The sequence below is a fragment of the Sinocyclocheilus anshuiensis genome, unplaced genomic scaffold (assembly GCF_001515605.1).
Source record: "Sinocyclocheilus anshuiensis isolate Anshui unplaced genomic scaffold, SAMN03320099.WGS_v1.1 scaffold405, whole genome shotgun sequence".
Taxonomy (NCBI): domain Eukaryota; kingdom Metazoa; phylum Chordata; class Actinopteri; order Cypriniformes; family Cyprinidae; genus Sinocyclocheilus; species Sinocyclocheilus anshuiensis.
In genome coordinates this window covers 403,069-422,229 of record NW_015539855.1, presented here as the reverse complement: position 1 = coordinate 422,229, position 19,161 = coordinate 403,069, and the positions used below count along the sequence as shown (strand labels likewise).

At 39.0% G+C, this 19,161-nt stretch overlaps 1 protein-coding gene across 5 annotated transcripts in view; it reads right to left on the bottom strand.

Moving 5' to 3' along the window:
• The window catches only part of cdc42bpb (CDC42 binding protein kinase beta (DMPK-like)), a 97,176-nt gene that overhangs the window by 5,816 nt on the left and 72,199 nt on the right, over positions 1-19,161 (bottom strand). For 3 of the 5 annotated variants that reach the window (XM_016481156.1, XM_016481158.1, XM_016481159.1), the window contains 21 exons: positions 17,108-17,355; positions 16,363-16,468; positions 16,137-16,261; positions 15,832-15,937; positions 13,294-13,442; positions 12,967-13,064; positions 12,677-12,756; positions 11,025-11,075; positions 9,529-9,612; positions 9,187-9,261; positions 8,938-9,043; positions 8,668-8,804; positions 8,364-8,503; positions 7,633-7,714; positions 7,326-7,542; positions 5,308-5,370; positions 4,630-5,226; positions 2,687-2,784; positions 2,500-2,584; positions 628-748; positions 420-537 (listed from right to left, as the gene is read on the bottom strand). In XM_016481156.1, coding sequence (XP_016336642.1) covers positions 420-537; positions 628-748; positions 2,500-2,584; positions 2,687-2,784; positions 4,630-5,226; positions 5,308-5,370; positions 7,326-7,542; positions 7,633-7,714; positions 8,364-8,503; positions 8,668-8,804; positions 8,938-9,043; positions 9,187-9,261; positions 9,529-9,612; positions 11,025-11,075; positions 12,677-12,756; positions 12,967-13,064; positions 13,294-13,442; positions 15,832-15,937; positions 16,137-16,261; positions 16,363-16,468; positions 17,108-17,355 — 2,886 coding nt within the window. The remainder of the gene's footprint in view (positions 1-419; positions 538-627; positions 749-2,499; positions 2,585-2,686; positions 2,785-4,629; positions 5,227-5,307; positions 5,371-7,325; positions 7,543-7,632; positions 7,715-8,363; positions 8,504-8,667; positions 8,805-8,937; positions 9,044-9,186; positions 9,262-9,528; positions 9,613-11,024; positions 11,076-12,676; positions 12,757-12,966; positions 13,065-13,293; positions 13,443-15,831; positions 15,938-16,136; positions 16,262-16,362; positions 16,469-17,107; positions 17,356-19,161) is intronic. The other 2 variants (XM_016481157.1, XM_016481160.1) reach the window with 1 other exon arrangement.

The window sequence follows — 19,161 nt, the reverse complement described above, 5'->3', positions numbered from 1 at the left end:
TTCTCGGATCCCTTTCGTAATTAGACCAGTGTTTCTCAAATTTGCTCCTGAGTCTTTTAGCGGATACACCTGCTTCAAGTAACTGGCTTATTAGTAGCAGCTTCGTAACCTGAATTGGATGTTACAGATTAGTGAGACACTTCCAGTGTGCGAGTGTGGAGGGAACGGAGGCAACAGAGTTCAGAAACACTGCCTTTCAGAAACCCAGGCTCAAGGGCACAATGGTGACACTGGTAATGGCAGGATGGGGATTTCAGAAAAAATCTTCAGCTGATGGGTCGTCCCATCCAGATTTTAAAACGGCAACTGTATGTTACTAAGCAAGGGCCCTTAGCTTTTAGCACCAAGTGTGTTTACACATTTAAATAATATCAAAATAGCTGAAGCTGATCTCCCAATGTCCAGCTTTAAGACATTACCAGAGGAAGATCCATGAGGACTTGCATGCCGTCGCCTGGGCCCATGTGAGCCACGTGGTTGAAGTTGGTGGGGTTGGAGATCAGCTTGGATCTCATTTCAGGATCCCTCAGCATCTCCCTATTGAAGAAAACGGAAATAACGTCACATGGATTAGGAGCAGCGCAGGAGTGCAGCAGTGTGAGAGATTTATTCCTGAAGCCACCTGACCTTCTCTGCTGCAGCCGCTCCTCCTCTGGTACTTTAAAAAGGAACTTCCTCTTGCTGCGTGTCCTCACCATCAGCTTCTTGCTGTTGTCTGAGGTCTCAGGGATGGCTAGATCACAGCCATCTGTGGAAACAAAGGTGTGAATGAGATTGAGAAAGATGGTTGTGGCTCAAACTATGGCAGTTCTGGGTTTTTGAGCTCTAAAGCCGCCGTGTCTGAACGTACTGTGGAACTTGTTGGCAGCAGGCCTAGAGGAGGTGTGACAAATGAGGTCATTCCAGTTTACCAAACAAAAGTATCTTTATCAAGAGGGCAATCTGCCAAAGTGGGCAGGAAGTGAATTGTAAATGGACCACAAAGGGTGGAGCTGTACATTTCATTACCTGGGCTGATCTAATGGAGAGACCTAGTGGTGTTTTGTTTGTGAACAAATCAGAGCTTTTGAACAAATCCTATACATGAACAAATCATTCACTTTCACTTCTGTGTACTGATTCATTTAGTGTTTTTGAACAAATCTTGTAAGTGAACAATTAGTCTTTAATTTCTATCTACTGACTCATATTTAGTGTTTTTAAACAATTCTTATAAATTAAATGAACTCATTCTCACTCACCGATTCATTTAGGGTTTTTGAACAAATTCAATAAGTGAACAAATAGTTCTTGTTTACTTCTGTGTGCTGACTCGTATACAATGTTTCTAAATAAATCTTGTAAATGAACAAATTCTTATTCACCACTATGCACTGATTCAATGTTACTGAATAAATCTTGTTAATGAACAATTAGTTCTCATTCATTTCTATCTACTGACTCCCATTGAGCTTTTAAACAAATCTTGTAAATAAATCATTTTCATCCATTTCTATCAACTAACTCGTATAAACGAACAAATCATTCTCACTCATTGATTCATTTGTTCAGTGTTTTTGAACAAATCCCATAAGTGAACAAATAGTTCTTGTTTGTAAATCTTGTAAATTAACAAATTCTCATTCACCATTATGCACTGATTCAGTGTTACTGAATTAATCTTGTTATTCATTTCTATCTACTGACTCACATTGAGTTTTCAAACAAATCTTTGCACAAATCATTTTCATTCACTTCTATGCACCGATTCTTTCAGTGTTTTTGAATACATCTTGTAAATAATTAGTCCTCATTCATTTCCCTCAAATGACTCCTATTCAGTGTTTTAAAACAAATCTTGTACATGAACAAAAAAATTCTCATTTACTTATACACATTGACTCATTCAGTGTTTTTGAGAAAAAAATCTTCCAAGTAATAGACTCTTTTTCACTGAAGACAGGAAAATAAGCATGTGCTTCACAGAGGAGAGATGTCAAAATATGACTTTCTACACAGAAAAGAGTGTACACAGAAACGATGCTTAACACTTTTTAAGAGTTATTTGGTCACAAACACAGTGTTTTAAAAAATTGGTTGAGTGAATACGTCAGTGACTCATAACATTCAAAGTTAACTGTCATCACATACTGGCATGATGCAATCGGCAGTAAGGGCCACTGAACGAATCATTGAATAAATCATTCTAGTGAACCGATTAAAATAAATTCAAGTCACTGAGATGAATCAAAATCTCCACCATTGCTGAGTTTTTTTGCATGTATGGGCTTGCTAGTATACATATATATACACATGCGTGCGTCAGTGTCTGTGTAGGTGGGAGGGATTGACATCACTTTGTGGAGGACACATTTCTTCACAGGTGGACTATTGTAATCAGAGACTCTGGCAACATTGAGTGAAGAAATAAACTCGCCCTCAGCAGTGAAGCAGACACAAGGTTCAGTGTGTGGGACATATGTGTTGACATGGTGAAGTGTGTGTAGGGTGGGATCAGACCTGAGGAGTTGTTGTTGAAGTAGATGAGATGGGGCTGCTCGGAGCCAAACAGGTTCAGACTGCCCTCCACATTCAGGGGCCGAATCTACAGACACAGTTGAAAAGCTGATCAGTTTTAAATCATTAATACAAACAGTTAAATATGAAACAGCTTTCAGAAACCCTAAAATTAGGCTCTTTCACTTACTCCTCTTAATGAGATGGTCTGGACCCATTCTGTGGTGTGGACGTCAAACACATCTACTCCATAATCACTGTACACCGTCAGGTAGTTCGAGTTTGAGCCTGAAAATAACGAATATGGGTTTGAGATCTCATGCTCATGATCAGAAGAATGCAGTAGGCAAATCATTCAAGATGCTGTTCTCAAAGGACTGCCTGACGTGCCTAGAAACTGGGTCAGAGGCTGGATAGCTGCTCACTATTCTGACTGAAACATCTGGGGCCCGATTCCCAAAATAGTGCTAAGAATAAAATTCTTCTTAAGTACTTTTCTTATTGTCTAACTTAAGAAAAAAGTGAAATAATATCAAGTATTGTTGAAAAGATTTAAGAATAATTGTATTACATTTAATTAACACAGTTCCTAAGAAAATACGTAATAATTAAAATTCCTGAAAATTTTTTTTTTTTTTTTTTAAATAACTTAAAGTTAGGAGGGCCTCACGCTTGTCTTAAATTTCAAGATGTTTCATGGATTGATTGGATTGTTTTAAATATTACGCATTACATCATAATAGCTACATTCTACAATACTGTCCTTATCTGCTCCCTTGACCTTTCTGCTTACGTTTGTTTACTGCCGCCCATTTGTTCCACTCACACCCCTAATGGAGTTGGCCACAGCTTTCCCATGGTCGCCTCTTACTTTCCGGTTTGATAAAGCTTTGCACAATAATGATCTTTAAAAAAGCATCATATGACCCCTTTAATGAGAACAGCCAGCATTTGGTTTTGGTTTCTTTTCTTTTCCTCCATGTCAAATTACAAGTTGAAATGGTTACCATCAAATAAATTCACTTATTAAAGGGGTCATATGATGCTTTTTTAAAGATCATTATTTTGTGTATTTGGTGTAACAGAATATATTGACATACTTTAATGTTAAAAAAAAAAACATTATTTTTCAAATACTGTACATTATTGTAGGTCCACTATGCCCCGCGTAATAATGTTGTTAGTTTTACCATCAGTTCAAGCCCGAAAGGGCAACACAGTCGCGTGACAGACACAGTGATGAGTTCCTGAAACCACGCCTTCTTTCTTTGCGTGCACATTTGGGCGGCATTATGCTAATATTTCCACACAGTGAGGTAGATACAGTATGTGGGGCGTGTTAGAATGAGCCGTTTTAGGGGGGCGTGGCAGAGTCTTAACTTTGATAAAGAATATCTCTTTGGTTTTGAGACTTTAGTCTTTGCAACTTCAGGGATCTTATCTATGCACAATCAGCTTGTAACACTCCAAAGAGAAAGGAAAACTTGAAATCGCATCATATGACCCCTTTAAGGCTAAACTCACATTACATCTCCTCTATTTTTATATTTAGATTAACTTTCTCATCTATCACTCAAAGTTAACCTATAAAAATGCTAATAAATGGAATAACACTGTTAAATGTAATCCATAAATATCCATTTTCTGAGTGTACATTATGATGTGACACCCACATTCACTTGTAGCATTTAAAATAATTGATTTTCCTTTGTTAGCTTTATTATTATTTTTTATAGTATAGACCATTTATTAGTCACAACATGAAACTAATTATTGGCTTATCGGTATTGACCAGAATCACTGGATAGCTACCTGTCATTTAACTCATAAGATTTTGTAAAGAAACTTTTGAGAATTACACTATTAAAAACAATTCAGCAACTACACTTGAACATTTTAAGCACTTTTTTTTTTGTTGCACCTCTTTTAAACCTCTAGTTCTCATCTGTCTTCTCTACCTCCTCCTTGCTTTGCTATCTCTCCTCTATTCTTTCCTACTCCTCCCTTCCTCCAAGTCTACACATGAAAAACACTGGAATTTCAGGAGGGCTGAAAACATGAAAACACATCGTTGCTTAGATACTTTCACCAATTATGATTTCCTTCCCACACAAGCTCTTTAGAGACACTTACTGCAGGCAAGCGGTGTGGCGGGCCACATCAGCTCCTGCGTTCGTGAGCGTCGTCCCGTCGCGTCCACGTACACTCCCAGCTGACTGAAGCACAGCAGCAGTTCACTGGCCCCCACCTCCATAGCGTGCAGTGCATCCAGTGATTGCTGGGCCAAAAAGGCAAGCGAGGGATCTCCCGGGCTCACCAGACTCACCGGTGACGACTCTCCCTGCATGGCCAGCAGAGCGAAGCCCGACGGGTAACCCACGCACAGCCGATCACGAATAATACCCAGCCACTGGGCGATACCAGGCGCCTGCACCTCCCACAGCTTACGGTGATGGGGCTTTACGCGAGTGATTTCGTAGCAGATGACCAGCCGCTTCACACCTGCTAGGAGACACGCTGGACCACCGGGGCGTAGGTTACCTATAGTCATAGCCTGGCAGCCTTTTGTATCCGTCAACTTGGCATCGAAATTAACATCCGCACCCTCCAGTGCCGCCCAGGGGTATAAATGGACATGGCGGTTACGGCCAGAAAGCAGGGCCACCATCTTCTCTTTGGGCATGAGCTCAATCTGGCAGACTCTTTTACAGTCAGCAGCACGAACAATGACTGAAAAAAGGATCATGGGAAATTAATAATAGTGAAAATAATGCTGAAGAACTAAATCTGTGCTATACAGAGTACTGATACCATCTCTGGTGATCTCGACTACAAACAGGCCATCTTCTGTCCCCAACGCAATTCGTTCTCGATCTGTAGAGACAAAAGCAGGACAGATATGATTTGTGAATGGAATATTTGTGAATACGATGCGTCAACCCTTAAAGTGATAGTTCAACCAAAAATTCAACAGAAAATCGTGTGGTTCCAAACTCATAAGACTTTTGGTCATATTCAAAACCAAATGAAGATTTTTTTAATATAAACTGAGCAATTTTTGCCCCTCCATTGAAAGTCCTTTCCTTCATAAATTTGTTCATAAAGTTCATAAAGCGACTCCTAGGTAAAATGGTCTCTAGCTATAATTTTTTATTTGATTGCAAATATTAATACCGGATATTATTCTTATTCTTAGACAAAATCATTTCCAAATGCACAACTGTAATGGCATTTATATTGATATATTCATAGAGGAGATGAAAACATATGACAAATAAAAACAGAAATTCAATAAGGATTAGGGCTGGGGAAAAAATATCGGTATCTCGATTTTAATCGATTCTCATTTTTACGAAACGATATCGATTATTAAATCCCAAGAATCGATTAGCCTAGCCTGTTTTCAGTTAATGGACGGAACATTGAAGGGCACTTCCCATTCAATATATCGCATAAGCATTGTGCTTTGGTACTTTTCATATGAAACAAAGTCTCAGATTTCAATTTATGTCCATTGTGTTGCAGTATTCAAACAATAACTGTCGTTTTGGCGCTGTTTAATGTGGAGTGACAGATTGCTGGAGTGCCTCGATCAACAGAAACGGCAGCGCGTAGCGCATGTGAACTGATCAGATCTCCGCATTAATACCAGTTTCAGCACAAAATAAACATGACTAAGTTAAACATCCAAAGGTAAGTAAAAGAAAGAGTACAACTTTACAATCCGTATCCTGTCTCATGCAATCTCTCAATCAGTGTTTCAGCCGCGCAAAGACGTCAATATAATGGCTTGTAAACAATGTCACATAACGTCATATTTACCTCAGAAAAAACATATTCGGTGATCATAAACTCATTAGTCAGCCAGAAAAATAAACCGTAGAGAGGAGCATTTAGCTAAATATACGCACCATATAATATATTAATTATAATTTTTTTACTGTTCTTTAATGTTTTATGTTTGAATAAATCCGTCCAAGTTTTTATGACAGACACTATTTAAATGTGTATATTTCCAAAAAACTAACTGAAGTAATTGTAACCTAATTATAAAAACTTAATTAAGTGCAATTTAAGCAGTTGTACAGCACAAATCAGTCAATTTGAATCTTCAATATTACAATGTAGTACCAACTGACTCATGTATATTTTACAGCATAAGTTGAGAGATTTTTTTTCCTTGAGAAAATTTAGCATGTACTGTGCCTGATATGCATCCAAAATAATCAATATCGAATCGAATTGGTAATCGAATCGCAAGCTTGTGAATGCGAATCGAATCGAATCGTGAAATCGGTGTCAAAACCCAGCCCTAATAAGGATTATTTATAGAACAACCCTGCAATAACCTTTTTATGTTAAAAACCTATATGAAATATTAACGTAGAAGTTTTTAAAATAGAAGCTATTCACTATTTTTAATTACCTTTTGACATTCGCTAATTTCTTTTAAATGGTCCTCTGGTGTGACAAATTAATTTTACTTAAGTAAAATTAAAGTATTAAGTATCAAAGTACTAATTTCAAGGTCAGAATTAAACAAGAATTAGAAATGGTGTTTAAAATATTTTAACTAAAAACAGTTTTTAACAATAACTAACTAAATGAAAAAAAAAAAAAAATGTTGACCAAAATCAGAGTCAAATAAGGGTAATAATGGACAAAAAAAGCAGCATTTTTGATCATCATAAATGAATGTAAACAGTGTCAAGAAATGCTTGTTGCTCTCCTGAAAATGGGGGAAAGTGGAACATTATATTGATTCGTTTAACTGACTGATTAGTATCAATCTCAGAGAATAAGATCACGGGCTTTAACGCTGTACTCACCTACGATGGCAGCAGAGAGTGTAGTTTTGATGGCAGGCAGGCTGCTGTCGTAGGCCTCATGCAGGACATGCACCACACGGTTCTTCAGGCGGTTCTTGGCCAGGATGTTCTGCAGGCCCTCTAGAATACCCACCCACTTCCTCTTCTCCGCCTCACTCTCAGCTAACACCAGCAGAGGCACCGGCCGGACTGGAGAGTTCGAAGCGGATGATGCTACCTGTGCAGTTCAGGGCAAATATTGTTAATTGATGCATGATTAGGCAAATGTAGCAACCATTTAAGGAACAGGACACATTTTGAAACATACCCTAAATATGCAGGGAATGTCTTTACGACTGGCATGGATCACGTCAGATGCCAACACAGAGCTTACAGAGAACTCTTCATCTCTGTGAGGAAAAGAAAGAAACAATGTCACAAAAATGAAAAATGCCGCTTAATACTATATTCAGCCTGTTTGGGTTTATTTTGAAATAATGACTGCCTGATTGTACATACTTTATTTACACTAAAAGTTTGGGGTAAGTAAGTTTAAGTTAATACTTTTATTTGGCAAGGATGCGTTAAATTGATCAAAAGTGACAGTTAAAGACATGTACACGTTACAAAAGATTTTGATTTCAAATAAATCCTCTACTTTTGAACATTCTATTAATCTAGAGTATCAGAGTAGTAGCTGTTTTTTAACATTGATAATAAATGTTTCTTGAGCATCAAATCAGCATCTTCTGAAGAATCACGTTAGACTGAAGACTGGAGTGATCGCAGCTGAAAATTCAGTTTTGCCATCATGGGAATAAATGACATTTTAAAATATATTCAAAAAGAAAACGGTTGTTTGAAATTATAATAATATTTCACTATATTACTGATTTTGCTGTATTTTTGATCAAATAAATGTAGCCTTGGCGAGCATAAGAGACATTATATTTCTAAAACATTTACAGAACCCAAACCTTTGAATAGCATTGTAGCAGATTACATTAATCGATGACTGTGTGTAAGTATATATGATTTGAGAATGTGACTAATCCTGACCTCAAGTCGAGGACCTGACTGGCCATCACACCAGGCTGAGTGGACTTCCCCTCTGGCACCTCATAGAGGAAGAGCTTACAGTCACACACTACAGCATATGCCCTCTGCCAGCCCTTCTTCACTCCTGTGGGCTTCGGGATCTGAAAGAGGAACAAACCAATACTGCAATTCAATGTATATTTAGTAAAACATCCAGTAGGAAATACAATCAAGTTCAATGCAAGTGCTCAAGTGAGATAAAAATAAGTGGCATTTCACCATTCAACCCTTAAGAAGAGAAACTTTACTACATTATCATTCTCACCCTGACAAAACCTTTGTACGCTGTGCCAATGCCCCTCTGCACATCAATACCCAGAGGCCTCTTGGCCTGCTCTGGAGGAATGGGGCAAACCTGGGGAGCATTGTCTTTACAAGACACGTGGCAGATGAAAGAGCATACTAAAAGAGGGAGAGAGAATTATCAAACATTCAAAAACTTGACAAGTGAAACTGGCATCAAGAGATCAAAAGCTCCTTATCATTTCCCCAAGCCACCGTCTCTGATCTCATTTATCATTAATACTCAGCTCACCCTCGCAGGCATAACCCTGTCGGATCTGGCCCACCATCAGGGAGGTACAGTGAGTGCACTGGGTCGGGCTGGAGAAAGTCTTAATGCTCAGCTGATGAGCTTTAGGCTGTTGATATAAACAAAATATTAACAGTCAGAGGAACGAATGCATGTTGATGTTGGAAAGCCAATAATAAGATGCTGAAAGACTTAAAGGACCTAAAGGAAACAGGCTAATGATGAGTCAGACACATCATATGGTGGTTTTACCTTTGGCGCACTTAGCGTGGGCTGATAGATTGGAGAAGGGGCAGCAGGGGTGGTAGCTTGAGGCTTGACTGGTTCCTAAAGGAGTAATACAACAGTTCCAGAAATAAAAGCTACATAAATTCTATCCAAAAAATATAATAATAATATTTATATATAAAATGTGTAATACCAAACAAGTATATTTGAGTACTCGTGTCAAAACCTTACAGCATTTTTTTTCAATTTTTTAAAGCTTCGTCCTATCCATTACTATTCAGGAAATGACTAAATCAATGGCCAATGCATCAGACAGGAAGTCTGACAGCAGCAGAATGTAATAGGAAGTGTTAGGTGGACACTCACATCCTGTTCTGAAGCCACTGATAGGGAGGAAGTAGGGATGTCTGTCTTCTGGGGTGTGGCGTCCACATCACCGACGGAGCTTGTCTGAGGGAAAAGACCACAGTTGGGACACAGCTCAAAATGTGTATGCATCATTTGCTGGGGGCTATTTTTATTCCACTTACATGGTATCTTTATGGGCAGCAGATGAGGTCAAAAGCTTTAAAAACATCCTTTAGTTTCCCCAAAAAGCTATACTAACAGATTCAAGCCAGGCAAACATTGTCACAATGTGACTGAGATGACATTTATGAAATGTATTATTAGTCATAACTAATACGCATTCAGAAGTCATGTGCTCACTCGTGAAAGTCATGAGCATGAGGTTTATACCCATTAATAAAATGATACATTAACATGGCAAAGCTGAATTTGGTTCTCAAGAAACATATCTTAATATCAACGATGAAACAGTGCTGCTCAATATTATTGTGAAAACCACGATACATTTTTTCAAGATTATTTCAAATTTATATAAAATGCAAAAGTGTGTGTAAAGAATCCTAATGAATCCTATGCCAACTATAATTTATCTCAGGATGCATTTGTAAACTAATACACCATCCTTGGCTAACATTATCTGCAATTAAGCCCCAAAATTATGCACAAATAATACTTACCAAGCACAATACAATACTGTTAAACAAAACATACTGATATGGTCTAACTGTGTATCTATGCAACATGTGAATGCACACATGTGAACGCTATCAGTTAAGGGTGATACAAAAAAATGAAGATGCACAAAGACCGGCAGGTAATTAAAATCATTAAGAAATTAACTGACATCACTTTTTCCTCAGAGAATTACTTTCATGTTCAATTAGCTGACAAGCACATACTTACCATTATCACCTATATTGGTAGGTTATAAATATTCGCAAAACAACCCCCACAATTTAATCATCTCTCATTCATTTTATTTCATTCGATTCATTTTACGGCTGGTTGCCTTAGTCATTCAATTTAAATTATTGATGTTTATTGTCCTAGCGGGCTCTAAGAGTTAACTAACGGCTTAGTGCATTTGCAGACTTGACACATGGAGAGTGACGTTATTCACATTAGCCGTTTAAGAGGTTAGAAGGCAGTGGAGAGGTGGTTAATACTAACTGCTGGATGCTAAACGTGAGTCTCTAACCTTTAGCACCTACAATTAGACTGAATTGGATCTAGGGTCTGGTTGCAATATGGCAGAAGAACACGGTCAGCAGACAAAATAGGTGTAGCAAACTGAGGGGCATGCTGGTTAGGCTGAATATAAGTTGTATGGTCAATGTCTGGCCTTAAATGGTGAGTCAGGCATGATTAACATACAGTAAGTAATGTGAGTGCCATTTTATTTAGGCAAAGCACAAGATGAACTACAATGTGACTTGAGACACTTTGTCTGCTGACAGATCACTCCTGCCAAGGTTAAAGTTGACAGAGGAAGGAGCTTTGTTCAGCAAACTTACTTCATCCCAAAATGCAAGCAGAGAAGATGCGGATGAGGAGGAGACAGAGTCCTTTTTTTTTTGAGGGGGACAAAAATAAGATGACAGGTAACACAGCTTTTGTCTTTATGAACTTGCTTTCACTTTAGGTCGTTCCCTATATTCCCACGAGTCTCAGAAATACAGACTGGCTACATGTGTCAACCTGATCTGACTTTAATGCACTGCAATAAGGAAGCAGTTTCATTAAACTGAAAGATGGGCATCAGACTTGTAAAATTGTCCAGTTGCCTTGGTCTCTGATGAGGCAATCAAAGCATGATGGACCATTTGGCCATGAACTGAACTGACTCAGTGACTGTAGTAAATCCATCGCTCAAGTCTTCGTCATCAGCTATACTGTTCCAATGTAAACTGTGACTGAAAGCTACATAACTGTTTGGAGTCAGTGATTTCAGGATGAGGCAGGGCAGGAAGCCTCATATCACACATCTACACCAGTAGGCTAAGGGAAGGCTGGTCAACACGGGACTCACTCTTGAGCTCAAAAGCAGCAGGAACTGACTGCAGTCATCTTGATATGTATTTAAGTTTTTGAGCTTGATACAGCACATGAAATCAAACCTGGAAACTCCAGACGGGCAAAAACGGTAAATTATTTGTATCTAATAAAACCCATCAATACTTTTTAAATTCTTAAAAAAATATTGGAATCAGCAGTAGCAGTAGTTCTTAAAAAATTCTTAAATTAGAATAGAACTATGTTTAGGTAGCAATATAGTTTTGACACAATTCCAATGTCTACCGTAACATCCTACACCATAAAATGACATTAAAAATCAACAATTTAGGCAACTTCACATTTCAGATAAAACCTTTAGATAATTAAGAAAAGTGAAAATGCAAAATTATTATACATTATATTAATCACTATATTTATTTTTCGCATTGGTTTGAACAAAAGTGGCAGACGGGCGGAATGAAAATGCGAAAATGTGAAAATTCTCTTTCTGACAGTAGGTGGCGCTTATGGAAAAACAGAACTACAGCAGTTACCCTTGATGCCTCTGTAGACAAATCAGGGCAGTGCTTATAAACACCACTTTATTAGGCATCATATGGAGGTAGGATGAAAAGGAAACGCCATCTATATTTTTCTATAGACAGTCAGTTCCCTTTAGAGATACATTCATATAATAAAAGAAAACTCTCCTAGGATTTGCACGAATCGCATGAATGGCCCATTTCAACAGTAGAGCAGTACATTTTGCCAAAAGTTGAGTTTCACTTGAGTTTGTAGGTATGTGAAATGCAGCACTCATGGCGTGAGATGCTGAAAAAACTGTTAAGATGCATTTCAACCCGTTCCAACAAACTAACAATCAAAAAGAAAAAGGACAGTGTAAGAATACAGATGCCTGAGGCAACTAAGTAGATCAGGGACATCAGAACCAGTCTCCAGTATCTGCTAGACATTCATAAACGTGTATATACTCTAATGTTTCAATCTGGATACTACTGACGTCCCCTTTTCGCTTTGATAAACTATTAGGTCTATTAGGTCTCTGATTTTCTGAGCCAGAAAGTCATTAGGATGATGAAATGAATGGAGAGAGGCTTGTTAATGCATGTACCGTAGTAGCAGATGGCCAGATACTATCAGAAACACTTACTCTGAATGTCAAGTCATGGGCGAGGGGAGAGGTATTGAAGTACTCAAAGATGGAGTCCTGGAAGTCAGGCAGTTTCAGGCCTACAGTTAAGTGAAAAAAAAAATGTCAGGAATAATACGGAATTATAGAAAAATCTATTCATTTAACAACCGGCAGCATTTACTTAAGGTTCTCTTCAGGTGTTCCTTAAAAAGATGAGATAATATGCAACCTCATGGTTTATAGACACATCGTATAAAATAAGTCTCGCATATAAAGGGCAAAGTCATAACATGTATCATCATTTTCACCTTTGTCTGATCGCGAGCGGCTCTCCTCCATTTCCTTCTTCATATTCTCGAGCTGTTCCTCCAACTCTTTGTTCTTGGCCTCTGTATCCTTCAGTTTGCTGTAGGCGAGAAAGTCCAAAAAGTAAGATAATTTTAACTAATAATGTGTCCTTTTGTAACGTGCACATAAGACTGAACCAGTCCCATGCAACACACACAGCGGGCACCAGGCTATCTGCTATTGTCCCCAAAAGCATTTGCTCAGTTTATTTAAACAGAAGAAGAGACTTTGAACAACAACCTAAATAAATAAAAAGGTCGCTTATTATAGCAGAATCAAAGACTTACCTCTCGAAAGAGATGTTGGCAGCTTTGACCTTGCGCAGCTCATCCTGAACCAGTTGCTTGGCACGGATTTCAGCTTCCAAGGCCGACTGCAGCTCCAGACGGGCAGACATGTCCAACTTTTGACTGCGGCGCACCTTCCACAAAGGATCCTGCCAAGGAAAGGAGATGCGTGTTTTGAAAAGAAGCCAGAAAAAGGAGACTTTGCATACTCAGTTATGATGCAGCAGGTCTTAAAACAACTTTTGCGATCAATCAGTTTACTCCATTTTAATTGAAAGCCGTTATTATTTAAAGATAGATCATATTATGTTTGTTTAGGGACTTTTGTAGTTGTCTGTGGACTATAAAATCCTGCCTCTACAATGTCAAGAAGCAGTGCAATCATGTATTTACTCAATGTTTTGTGATGATCGTAAAAACAAGATGCTCTTCAAAAGCACAGAGAAAGCATCATGCATGGAAAAAATGCACTGCATCACATAACCGATACTGTAAATCCTCTCTAGCACAGGAATGGAATCCCTTAAGATGCATTTCCCATAAATCCGATGGCTCGTGAGGGCTTATCTTAGATCTCCAACAGTTTAATAGCTATTGATCTCAGCTGTCACCAATGCTCCACTATTTACACGTGTGGCTACAAGACAACATTTGTCTCCATGAGCTATGTGGCAATGAGACAGTAATTTACGAAAAAAGAGACGGTGCATGGCTGAAGGACAGCTGAATATTGAGGAATGAAAGAAGAGGATTACATCCATTTCATTGATCAAACACATGAAGTGACTGCACGGCCACAGCTGATGGGAAGTGAGAGACGGTGAAGGGTGTTCATGGGAGTGTTCCTGGCACAACTCATCAGCTTTACATTTGAGCTGCGTGTATTTTCCAGTGTGGCTCTCAAACACGCTCACAATTAAACCTAATACTGCAGCACTCACTCCATTGTTTAAGCTTATCGAGTTAATGACTTCTCAGCATGACTGATTTAATGTCATCCAATAGCGTGCAAGCGGAAAGTTAAGGGTATACACACTTGACCTCATAAGAACAATGGAAGCGAGCTTATCTGAAATGTTGTCTATGTTATATGAATTATGATCAGCAATGCGGAGAGCTGATGCAGCATTTTCATTCATCTGTCATTTGAAATTTCAGCTGTAAAAAAATCTGGTAACCCTAAGAGGTTTGCAAACCATCCTTTAAGTAATCTAGACAGATGAATGACAGATTGATTGGCCAATAGCCAAGAAAACAATCTTGTGCTCTGCCTTCTTTTTGGAACTTCTCCACACTGATTGGAGGTTTGATGGATACACTCACCCGCTTGGTGACCCGAGGTGCCACCATTGACCTCTGGGTTGGCATGCTTACTCCAGGGCCTTGCTGATATAGTAATTCAAATGTACACAAAAGTATATAAATATATATATATATATATATATATATATATATTTAAATCTCTATATAAAATGTTATAATAATTTGATTTTAATGTATAATAATCACAAATATTTAAATGTATACACTACCAAAGTTTGGGGACAGTACTTTTTTTTTAATGTTTTTAAAAGTTTTAATGTTTTTGAAAGAACAAAGCTGCATTTGTTCAATCAAAATATGCAGTAAATATTGTAAATAATACAATACTGTAAAGTAATACTGTCGAGTATTATTACAATTCTAAATTTTCTTTTCTATTTTAATATTTTTTCATATGTAATTCACTCCTGTGATGCAAAGCTGAATTTTCAGCATCATTACTCTAGTCTTCAGTGTCACATGAACTTTCAGCAATCATTTTAATATGTTGATTTGCTGCTCAAGAAACACTTCTTCTTATTATCAATGTTGAAACAGTTGTGGTGCTTTAATATTTTTGTGTAAATTTCTTGATGAATTGACAGTTCAAAGGAACAGATTTTTTTAAATAGAAATCTTTTTTTTTTAAGATTACAAATATCTTTACTAGCATTTTGACCAATAGAATGTATCCTTGCTGAATAATTTTTTTTTTCCAAAATAAAATCTTACTGACCCCAAACTTTTGAACAGTTGTGTATTTTAAGACTGAACGGCCTATTAATTTGATTCCTTGAGACACATCTGAGGAAGTAGAAAGTAATGTTCAGTCATATTCCAACAAGAAATGTCTGAATTTTGTTTACAGACATTATTTTGAAAATCAACAAAACCACAACCAAAAACATGGCATTCTAATGAATTCAATCTGTAATTTTTTAACTCTATGACCCAAACACAGGACGTTAATGGCAAACTTCTCCAATAGCCAAAGTCTGTTGACTTCTATTTGTACCATATCCCATAGCAACCCTGCAATTAAGCCAATTAGTTCAATTTGAGAATAAGCAATGTTGACCACATCTTTGGACAGCAGATCAGCAGATCAGCTGTTTAACTGGGAGTTCAGTGGTGAAAGCTTGATTATTCAGCTCTGGGAAATACAGCTCGAAATATTCTCCGATAACAATGTAACTTCCCCTCTTTTAATATCAAATCAAAATTTGTGATGTTTACCAGCGTTCTGGATCCCAGACTTGAGCTACGCAGAGACTCCAACTCTTCCGTCATCTTGGAGGCCAGAGCCTGAAGGTAGCCACGTGCATCTTTCTCATCACTCACCCTACAAAATATATACAGTCATAAATTTGGCTATTTGTCCACAATGTCACCAATCCAAGACATATAATTTATTGCAATTCAGGCAAAAATCCTTTTGTGTACCACTGAAGAAACACAAGAACGTTTATTTTGGCGAATTGTAGCTTTTGATGGCTACAAATGAGCCACATACAAACGAATGTGAGGGAGGTCTTTCTCACCATTGGATAATCTCAGCGATCTGTGCTTCCCAGTGTGCTACACTCTCTTTCTTCGATGCCAGATCTTGGAGCTCATCCTCCAGCTGCCTGTTCTGAGCCGTCAGCTTGTCCACAAAGTTGCAGAGCTGCAGGGGAGGAGATTTCAGGATCAGTGTCAAGGACTGAATATTACTCCAAAAACTAATACTCAACGTGGCCTCTTGCAATATGAAATATGGTGTCCTACCCTGTCTGTTTCTGCAGTGAGTTTACGGTTTTCTTCACTCAGAAGGTTGCGTTCACGTTCAAACTTCTCCTTCAGCGCACCCATGGCCTCGTCCATCTCGGTTTGCCTGTGTGTATAGAAATAGTTCTGGAATTAGTGATCGATATGAGTTTTTTTTTTAATGGCTGAAGACAGTGCTGCATTAAAATCTACATTGTGATATGAATTATTATTTTTTTTAATTAAAAACATTCATTTCAAAGTGAATAGTTGGGGTGCTCTAAATTGTCTGTAAAATGTTCAAACACATAGTAAGTCACGAATGTGAATGCAGTGCTTCTGTACATAGTTCATTTCAGTGGGCAACATAATGCCATCTCAGGCTTGGTTCACTTTAAGTCCGTGTTGTATTTGCTTACAGCATGCATTGAAAAAAATCAAGCACTCTATGTTTATATTCCAGGAGGAGTTGATAATAAAATAATACAAGACGATAAAACAGAAAACATTTATTTTAAATTGTAATATTTTGAATATTATTACAACACAGTTCTACAGTATTTTTGCTCAAATAAATGCTGCCTTGGTTAGCATAAGAGACTCTTTCAAAAAATGTATTCATTATTTATATTTATTTATTTTTTTGCATATACAATTTTTTCTTAGATTTCAGCCAATGCTGACAACCTCATTTTCAACTATCACTAGCTGGAATAAAATATTTTGGTGTCAACCCACAACTTGGACAGGTGACAGTGCAGCTTACCGCTCTCTCTTGGCCTTTTCCAGTTTGTCTTTGAGCACCAGCAGCTCTTTGTGCAGTGACAGCTGTTGACCCTCAGAGTCATGGAGCTCCTTCCTCAGGTTCTTCAGCTCTGTAGTGTGGCTGGCATCATGTCTCACCAGCTCCTCCTCATAGAATAGCACCTTCTTATCCAGCTCTGACTTCAGCTTGGTGAGCTCCTGCTGAGTCTCTGAACTGGGACCTGAGGCGCGACCCGTTCCCTGCTTGACCTGAGAAAGAAACAATCTGAGTGAGAGATATCCTAAAACAAAAGAGATTTACAAATATATTTGAGCTATTAACACTTTAATTTAACACAATTCATTACTGCAATAAACACAGTGAGTAATTTTAATTAATATACAGCCCTACAACCATATACAAACAGACACATAATGGAGAGCACAGAAAGAAGAGTGAGCAAGGAGGCAAAGGGGTCTTCTTGACTTTCATGCAGATGGAAAAAACATAAAACAAAGAAGGACCATCCTGCTCAAAATAACCCGACAGGATATCCTACGCAAGGCTGGAGGAAAAAGAAAGACAGGATGGAAAGCAAGGTGACGTATTGGGTTAACAAAGTGGAAGGCAGAAGAGAGGTACAAGATAACGGATAAGGAAAATGGTGAATCTCAGAGAAGCTGTCAAGAACATGCTATATTTTATCCAAAAACCAGACAAAGTCTTATTCATTTTGAAATTAGGCATGCACAATATATCTGCACCATATGGGTTATCTGGGTGATGTTAGAGATTTTTTTGTATAAGTCGATATCATACATATTTCCTTTAATGTAGTTTACCTTTGTTGTCATCTGACACTTCATTAAAATGTATTAAAATTATTTTAAAACACTAATACTTTAATAACACTATTAAATGTAACCTTTATTAAATGTAAAAATAAATACCCATTTTTTATACTGTAAATAATGACGTGAGGCCTAAATTCACTTGTAGCATTTAATGTGATGGATTTAACTTTTTTTGTTTTAGACAAAATAGTATATATAATGTGACGAGTCGGCTGCCTCCACCTAATTATCAGCATCACCCCGTCCCTTAATCGCCGCCCTTCGCCAGGCTCCCGACAGGAGTGGGTGCGTGAGAGAGGAGGGGTGCTGAAATAGCCAGGGCTGGCGGCGTGTGATGGGGCACACCTAAACCGAATAGAGCCTCATCACCGCCCCTGTTTAAATGCCGAGCGCGCCTCTCCTCGGGAGACCGGTCTCTTCCCCGTGCATGCACGCTGGTGTCCTCGTGGGTCCAAGAAGGGTGCGTAGAGGGACTCCCGTGCCGCCAGAGTCGTGAGCTACCGGACTCGCGGTCCGGACGAGAACCGCACCCGTTACACGGCCATCGGGCCAGGATGCCGGGCCGTCTAGTCCCTTCAAGCGCCGTGGGCAGAGAGAAGGACGAACCGCTGAAAGAAGCCGTTGCCCCTCGCGCCCCGGACCGGAGAGGGGAGCGCGTGCGGCCGCCGGACTCCGCCCCTTACCTGGACCCTTCCTGACCACTGTCCTTCCCTGCACGAACCCCGCAACGACGAGGACACCAGATCCCCTGTTTTATTTTGGACACTTGATTCCCCTTTTTCCTGGACACTTTGTTATATTTTTTTGTTAATAAAAGCCTCTCCGAGGCCTGACGCCACACCCACTGTGTCTGTCGTTTGGTCGTCCCCCCACATTGGTGTAGAACGCAGGCAAGGCGGAGCCTAGACAGCACAGTTGGGGAACACCTGATGACATCATCCCCTCTAGCTCGCAAAAGCTAGTGAAGACCCGGACTGGGACGGAGGAACGATGGAGACGGCCTCCCAGCCACAAAAGGGGTAAGTGACGTTTCTTCTATTGTCATTTACCCTGTGGTTGGTTGAGGCTGTCGACTAAAACCCGGTTTCTCTGTCCCTGTTCTGGCGCGGTGCGAGAGGGAGAACTGCCCGGAGAGGAATCCCCGCCCCGCCCACTCCGACCGCTTGGAGCCTGGTTGAGGATGGTAGCACTCCCGTGTGGGCGGCGGCCTGATGACGGGTA